Here is an 8,498-nt window from a genome sequence, read left to right as displayed (position 1 = left end):
TCTTTCTTTCTTTCTTTCTTTCTTTCTTTCTTTCTTTCTTTCTTTCTTTCTTTTCTTTCTTTTCTTTTCTTTTCTTTCTTTTCTTTCTTTCTTTTCTTTCTTTTCTTTCTTTTCTTTCTTTTCTTTCTTTCTTCTTTCTTTCTTGATTTTATTTATTTATGAGAGACAGAGAGACAGAGATGGGGAGGAGAGGGAGAAGTAGGCTCCCCGCTGAGCAGGGAGCCCTCAAGTGGGGCTCAATCCCAGGACCCTGGGATCATGACCTGAACTGAAGGCAGACGCTTAACCGACTGAGCCACCCAGGCGCCCCCATCAAGGCTCTCCACTCCGGGCTGGTCCTAGCAGGAGTGAAAACCAAGAGTGTGCACTGGGAGGCATCTTGGAAATCTTCACGGTGGTGTTGACTGCTCCTTTCTCTCATGCCTTTCCAAACGCGAAGGACATTTTCCTTTAGCTGGGAAAATTCTATTGATTTTTTTTTGTTCCTGTCTCCTACTTCTCCTTTGAACCTTGTCTTTGAAGTTAAGTAATGGTGCCATTTTTTTCTTTTATGTTAAATAACTAGACAGAATACAAGCTCAGCCACTGTATTGTTTCCAGTTTGTAAATCCGTAGCTGTGTTTTGTTTCTCCAGTGGGGAGAAATTTGTTAGTTTCCCTGTCTCTACCCCACCTTCGTGTATATTCATGGATAATTCTGCAAGCCCGAGAAGTCTTGTGTGGCTCCACTGGAGTGCTGAATGAGGGGACAGGCTGATGTGGAGAGATTAATGGAAATACATGGGGTCTTCACTGGGGATCACAGGGAGCCCATGTCAACTCTGTGATGCTTAGCTAGGATGCTGAGTTGTCTATTTGCTTATGCTCAGTGGTGGAGGTGAACTGGTCACCTACAGGTGTTCCAGAAAGTGTGGCAGCTTCTCAGATGCACTCCATGCAACACATACCCCAAGAGCATTTTTGTGTGACAGGCTCTTGGCCAGTCTATAGGGCTGAGAGCCTTGTGGGAATTTGAGTTATTACAAAAGGGTATGCACACTATTTTTAAAAAATACATACTATTTCTAAGTGTGCCATCTATAAACATCACTGTGATTAGTAATATGTACTCACATTGGAAAACATTCCGGACTCATAGTGATTTTCAGCCGCGTGTACTTTCTCAAGGTACACTAGACAGACATTTTTCCTATGTTGCTGTCCATTGCATTTTCTGACTGGGAAAGAGCTAGTCCTCTGTGAGAATGGATGCAGAGGTTGAGTGTCCCTGATGGAGGGTCCCGGTTGTGAGTGTCCACTTCTGCTCTCAAAATGCTCTGGGGATAGCTGGGAGATGTCCTTGTCCTCAGAGGCACCAGGAACCTAGTGTGGAGATCTTCCACCTGACACAGAGCCCTGCACCCAGGGTGACCCTGAAACACAGTTTAGTGAGGTCTGAAAGCCAGGGTCAGAGCCCCCACCCAGGACTCAGAGTGAAAACCCAAGTACGGACTCCGTCCAGGGGATGCACCGTAACCTAGCTCCTGCATCCTCCCTGCAGAGCACACTGTAATAGTTACTACCTGAAGCACGCAGAAGGGTCACTGTCTGCAAAGTATTTTAGATGCCAGCCTTGTACTTCATGCCTGTATTTATTGTCAAGACCAATCTGTTGGTTGTCAATTTCAATATAAGCGTTTCTGGTGTAGGAGTGTCTACCGAGTCCTGCAGTATCTGTAGCAGGTTGGGGCTTACACTATTGATCCTATTGACTAAGGATCAATAACAAAGTGTGTACTAAGTCCACCACAGTGTTTCTCTAGAAATGTGCGATATCCATACTTTCTGAAATTAATCCTCTTTCTATTTCATTCCAGATAACTTGTTCAAACCCAAAGAAAGATACATTTCAGAGAAGGAGATGCACATGCGATCTAAAAGGTATTTGGTTATTGTGTGAGGTCGAAAAATGTGGGGAGAGGTAGGGGAGGGGTGGCTTCTGCATCCAGGCGCTGTCCAGAGGGGTCACTATTCCCAGGTCCACCTTTAATGTCTGAGGTCTTCTTGGCCGTGAATTTGAAATGCTGGCTAAAAGAAGTGTAGCTGTCCAATCGCACCTCTGAATGTTAATGACGTTCTTGGAAAAGCCTTAGGAAAGTGGCGGGTCTTGGATTCTGAACCGACCTAGTAATTGGTCTCTAAGAGATCCCCAGACTCATAATGGGAATGCTTCTGCACACTCTCGTCGTCTCTGTGGGCAGGTGCTGTTTGTCACTGGGCACCTTTGAAGGTGATTTTATGAGGAGGAGAGAGGTGGTTTCTCCTGAGGGCCTTGCCAGTGGCAAAGCCTGCAGGGAGGAGTCCAAACTTGGGAGCCCATGGCATGTGGGAGCCAGCAAAGCCACAGAGGGCCACACGCTGGCCTTCCTGACGCTCCGTCCCCGGCCGGCTTGGCGGCTCTGCTTCCCGCAAACTCTCCCTGTTCTGCTTGGCTGGTTGCTATTCTAGACTCCTACTAATTCTCACCCACCGGATCACACAAAGGCGGTCATTCTTTCTGAGCCCTGGCCTCCTAACCAGAAGGTAATACCTCAGCAATGTTGGCCAAGTTCATGCAAGAAAATGTCATGAGTTTATAATAAAGTATCTAGCACTGGGAGGAACTATAATAATTAAACCCAATTGATAGTGTGCTTAGAGAAACTACTGAAATGGGAGGAATATGTTTCTCCACAGTCCAGGCACAAAATCTCTGCTTTTAGGATCGTTTCCATGATAATTGGCTAACATTGATCATCTGCAAGGAGCCTCTTTATTTATTTTTTATTTTTTTAATTTTTTTTTAAGATTTTATTAATTTATTTGACAGAGAGAGACACAGCAAGAGAGGGAACACAAGCAGGGGGAGTGGGAGAGGGAGAAGCAGGCTTCCCGCTGATCAGGGAGCCCGATGCGGGGCTCGATCCCAGGACCCTGGGATCATGACCTGAGCCGAAGGCAGATGCTTAGCGACTGAGCCACCCAGGGGCCCCAAGGAGCCTCTTTATAAGTCAAAGAGGGGAAATGAGAAGGGGAGCATCCCATTAGCGACCTGATTCATGGCCTTCTAACTGAGGGTTCTGAGGGTCCACTGGGTTTTCAGACTTGCTGTTTGAGACTTGCAGAGTTGTGTGTACCTCATGCCAGAAGTATTCCTTTTTCAATTTACTGAAAAATTTCAGCCAAATCTTCCCCTCCCAGTCCCCAAACCCAAAGCTGTTATTACAGAGACTCGCAGTTAAAATACTAGATCTCAACGCAGCATTCAGGGTCGACAGGATGGCTGACCCCGCAGCTTTCCAAAAGAGGAAATGGAGGCTCAGGGAGGATGCAGGAGCTAGGTTACGGTGCATCCCCTGGATGGAGTCCGTACTTGGGTTTTCACTCTGAGTCCTGGGTGGGGGCTCTGACCCTGGCTTTCAGACCTCACTCATCCACAATCACTCTGGAGCTTTCTTTTCTTCTGTATTCTTTGTTATTAGTTGTATTGTTAAATCACATTTTCATTTTAGAAACTCAAACAGTAGAGATAAAGCTGAAGTCCCTCCTGGCTGTCTTCCCTCCCACCACATTTCCCTGGGCCCAGTCCTTTCTCCAGAGACCCACAGTTATCAGCCTTCTGTGTATCCTTCCCGGCCTTTCTCTCTGCCTGAAAAATAGACTTTTATTTGTACATCAACAGTTATCTAATTTTTATTCATAAATGGGATCATACTATATGTATTATTTTTCCGTAGCTTACTTTTTTTGCTTTATAATATGTCTGTGAGGTCTTTCTGTGGCGAAAGATACAGATACAGATTTTCCTCATTGCCTTTAACTCTCTGCTGTGTGGTGCCTTATATGGGTGTACCATAATTTATTTAGGAAGCCCTTTTAACAAAATACTGCATCAGAAGCTCCAGGAGTGAGACCTAAGCATTTGTATCTGAAACTGCCCACATGATTCATATGGTCAGTATCAGGAAGATGGTCTCTATGCATCTGAAGGGATTTCCACTGTGAAGCTTTGGGACATTCAGCTTTCCTACTGATTCCTTATGGTCCTCTCCCGGGCCCTTTCTTGAATAGTTCCTGGATATGGCAACTCTGTGTTCATTGATTCATTCAAACCATATCAATGGAACAAGCATTTCGCAGACACTTTATACTATGTGGTTGGGGGACAGTGTTACATAGAGTGAGAGTCCAAGGTTTGAATCCCAGCCCACCATTAGCCAGCTGAGGGACTTTACAAGAGTCTCCTGACCTCACTGGGGCTTGCGTTCCTCAGTCGTATTGCGGAGGACATTACATGCTTCTTTCAACTGCTGTGAGGATTGAGAACATTTATGCCAGGTGATTAGCCTCGAGCTCAATAACCAAGATAATGTCACCTGCTAATATTGTCCTCATTTATATTTTTATACTTTGTTAATTATTATTATTATTTTTTTTTAAAGATTTATTTATTTATTTGAGAGAGAGAGAATGAGAGACAGCATGAGAGGGAGGAGGGTCAGAGAGAGGAGCAGACTCCCTGCCGAGCAGGGAGCCCGATGCGGGACTCGATCCCGGGACTCCAGGATCATGACCTGAGCCGAAGGCAGTCGCTTCACCAACTGAGCCACCCAAGCGCCCCGTTAATTATTATTTTAAAGGTAGAATCTATAAACAGATTTTGTCTGACTTTCAGACATGAGAGAAAATGAAAAAAAAAGGTGTTTGTCCATGTGCCATAAATAGGGCAACCCCAAAGCTCAGGCTGCAGTCCCTCCATCGTGTCTATGGATTCTTGCAGAAATATCATTTGGCATCCGGACACAGTTTCTATTAAGAGGTAGGAAAGAAGGGTCCAGAAGAAGGTCTCTTGGTCCCTGCTTGTAACTTGGAAACTCCTACTAATTTTACACCAGGACAAGAACACAATACTTATGCCTGAGATGTATCTGGAAGCAGTTTAATTAGGAAGGCAACAGGTTAAGAGGTAAACACACATTTACGTGTGTGTTATTCCAGTATAGTTCCTGCTACTTCCATTTATTTGCTGCTCCTTTTCTAAGTCATAGGAAGGCTTAAAAAAACATGTAGCAAAAAGGTATCTATCGGGGGCAAGTTTACACAGAGTGGGAAAGCAGTCGGTTTGGAATCTCCCACTTGATGCACGCAAGTCATTAATTATCTCCGAGAGTGGAGGGGCAGAGAAGTGCCTGCCCAGTAGACAACTGGCCTCTGAGCTTCGTCCCGGGGCGGTGGGGCGGGGGCGGGGGGAACTCTGCCTGTTGGCGCCGTCCCTGCCTCGGCGGCCTGTTCTGGAGACTGTCAGGGCAGCCCTGGGTCTCGGCGTCTCGCTGATCTGGGATGGCCCGTCTGCAGCTGGTCTTGTCTTTGAAATGGAAGAGCCTGCTGACAAGACAGGACACAGATCCACCCCAGGCACATGGTGTCTCGCTACCATTCAGCGTGTTTTCTGAATCTGTTTCAGAATCTATAATAACTTGCCGGAAGTGAAAAAGAAAAAAGAAGAACAAAAGAAAAGAGTGATCTTACAGAGTAACAGACTGCGTGCTGAAGTCTTCAAAAAGGTAACGGCCTGGCCGCCAGCAGGTGTGTGTGGCATGCAGATGCTGAACCTGACCTTGACGTGTTTGTCTCCTGCTTCCCTAGCAATTACTGGACCAGCTCCTTCAAAGGAACGCGGTCTAACCGTAGGCTGCCCTGCTGACCCACTCCCTGGACCTGGGATGACTTCAAACGCTGGATCAATCATTAAACTTAGCATTATCTTCATGATATGAAACACTTACTTTACTTTTGATTTTTTTTTCATAGAGGAAAACATAGCTTCCTGAATTGCTTGCCCAAACCACACAGAAACAGTAACCCTTGAGGAAATGGGCCAGCAGACCGTGGAGGGGTGACTGACGCGATATAAACCACTAGATACAGTCCCCTCAGTTCTCCACTTTGGAATTTACCGTTTGCTTCTGATCCCCCCACCCACCCACCCACTGCGCCACCATTTCCACCGAGACAGAGAAAGGCCTTATACGTTCACATGGGCCTAGATCCTAGGGGGTTATTTTTCTTCATCAAATTTTTGGGACCCACATCTATCAGTTTTTAAGTATCAGTCCCAACTTCTGCCGGTAGTCCACACTTTGGGTCAGCGCCCAGTATGTTTAAATACTCTCTGGATGTGTTGGCCATGTAATGCTGGAAGCTGACCTTGGAAGTAAGCGGGTGCTCTGAACAAGGGAGCGTGCAGTCTGTGTGTCCGCGACCCAGGGTGAGCAGAGCCGTCCTCACGACCACACCCCACACCGAGTGCTTCTCTTCATTTAGAAAAAGAGTCCATTTCCACAGAAGCTATGAGAGCGGAATTGGTGGGGGAAAAAATTACAGGTGACTTCAGTGTTTTCTGCACAGCCCCCTCCTCCCAGGACCAAAGCTGTGTTGCTGAAAATGGCCCGGTGGCTCCCACTCTGCCATTTGCTCTTCCAACGCTGATGATGTTCATGATTTACCAGTGTGTGTTTGGGGAGTTAAGAACTAACTAGTTTTTATCAAAAATGGAAATAAATGCAATTATTACAAAAATGGAAGTATCGCTCCGCTCTATATTCCGCGTTATGAACTGAGCAGCTGCTGTGGATGACGTTCGGTGAGAACGCTCTCGTGGCCCGGCGGGGGCCTCTGACCCCTCTTCTGCCACCTTCTCACCACCAGGACACCCGGGTCAGGAGCCCCGGAAAGCAGGCATGAGAGAAGCAAGGAAACTGAAGAGCAAGGTTTAGGATCCTGAAGGCCTCGCATCTCACTAGGAATTGCCCCAGAATGAGGAGGAGGTTTGGGGGATTAAGCAGGAGCCCTGTTGACACCTCTGTCCCCATCCCGAGGCTGTCACTCACCTTCCCTCCTCCCAGTGCTGCATATGCCATCCCTTTTCTGGAATGCCTTTCACTTTCTTGTCTATCAAAAAACTGTTTAAAAACTCAGCCTTGGGGTTCTCTCCTGACACCTTGCCCACTGCCCTGCCCTCCAGGATGAATTGGTGCTTTGCCCTTTGGGCACATGGTATCAGGCCCTGCCAGCAGGAGATGATGAACAACATGGTCCGGACTAGACTCCAGATTCAAGTCTTGGCTGCATTGCTCCCCAGTCTTTTGCCCTCGGGCTAGGGGATCGGTCTGGATCCAATCAGGAGAGAGAAACAGCACAGTAACTTGGCTGGGAAAAGTGTCATGTATATAATTACTTACCATAAAGGGAGTGCAGGAACGAGGGATTGGCTAGTGAGGAGAGGAAACCCGAAAGCATGCAGGTGGGGACAGCCCCCGAGCAGCACGGCCCCATAAGGAACATCCCCTCCTGCCCTGAGCTGAGATCCAGACAGGATGTAGCTTAGCAGGTGGCAGGCATTCCTGTGGTGTCCTGCTGTTGGATCTCGTTGAAAACCCACCCTCTGGAACTTGCTGGAAGCCAGCTCTCTAGGACACTTGTGGGCGGGGGGTGGGGGGATGTTACTCTGCTGCAGTGCCACCTGAGGGGCGAGGGGGCGCCCCCTGACCCACAGGAGCCCGCTGAGCAAACGTCCCAGACCTAGGAAGCGGCACCCTTCTGTCCCGCCGTGTCTCTGTCTCCTTCACCAACAAAGCTTAGCGTTGAGCTCGCAAACAGAGGGAACACATTTAGGGGACCTGGATCCATTTCAACAGAGGAGGCAAGAAGGGCAGCTTTGCAAGGGCAAGATCATACCACCCAACACTGGCGCAGCCCGCTCCTTAGCCTGGCCTCCGTTCCCTCACCTATAAATAGGAGACAACTCTAGCACCTCCTCAAGAGGTTGCTATGGGAATGGATCATCAGTGTGAATCAGGTGTTTCGAAGTGTGTCTGGCCCAAAGCAGGCACACCAGAGTGTTTCCTGTCACCCAGATGCAGAAATGGAGGCTGGAGTGTCTTCGGGAACCCTTGGGCCCAGGGGCCGTGAGTTGTCCATTCCCATCATCCCTCAGCTTGGCATTGAGAACATGCGCCAAAAAGACCATTGACTCCGTGGATGTTGCCACAGCAAAAATCAGTCCTACAAACAGGATGCTTTGTAAACTTTGGCTTTCAAGCTCTTCTCCCACTTAGAAACAATTTCAACAGCGTGGTTTATGCTTACCCTTAAGGGTTAATCCCAGCTTTCTTGAATTCCAAGATGGTACACTGAATTTCTATTCAGATTTTTCACGCTCTCTTAAATCATTTAAGCCAAATCTATGAGCTTAGTTCAGGCCAGTCTTTCTCAATGCCTCACCTTTTCTTATTTTTCTTTCCTATCTTCAGAGAGTTTCAAAGCTTTTCCTAACCAATAATTTAAATTCAGGGCCCAACCACTTCTAGACTGTTCTGTGACACTTTCTAAGTGGGTTTATGTCACCTAGCAACCAAATATCTCAGAATTCCTGGATGCGGCCAACTTCCCAAAGTTGCTCATGAAGAGCTTACCCCCTCT

The 8,498-nt window shown here is 47.4% G+C and overlaps 1 protein-coding gene across 3 annotated transcripts in view; it reads left to right on the top strand.

Moving 5' to 3' along the window:
• The window catches only part of CUNH10orf90 (chromosome unknown C10orf90 homolog), a 215,615-nt gene extending 209,736 nt beyond the window's left edge, over nucleotides 1–5,879 (top strand). For all 3 annotated transcript variants that reach the window (XM_034986012.1, XM_034985990.1, XM_034986002.1), the window contains 3 exons: nucleotides 1,856–1,919; nucleotides 5,482–5,581; nucleotides 5,664–5,879. In XM_034986012.1, coding sequence (XP_034841903.1) covers nucleotides 1,856–1,919; nucleotides 5,482–5,581; nucleotides 5,664–5,702 — 203 coding nt within the window. In that variant the 3' untranslated portion in view covers nucleotides 5,703–5,879. The remainder of the gene's footprint in view (nucleotides 1–1,855; nucleotides 1,920–5,481; nucleotides 5,582–5,663) is intronic.
• Nucleotides 5,880–8,498: the final 2,619 nt, after the last annotated feature.

Source organism: Mirounga leonina, unplaced genomic scaffold, assembly GCF_011800145.1.
Source record: "Mirounga leonina isolate KUSES-001 unplaced genomic scaffold, KU_Mleo_1.0 Mir_114, whole genome shotgun sequence".
Lineage (NCBI taxonomy): Eukaryota > Metazoa > Chordata > Mammalia > Carnivora > Phocidae > Mirounga > Mirounga leonina.
This window is presented reverse-complemented; position numbering and strand designations above follow the sequence as displayed.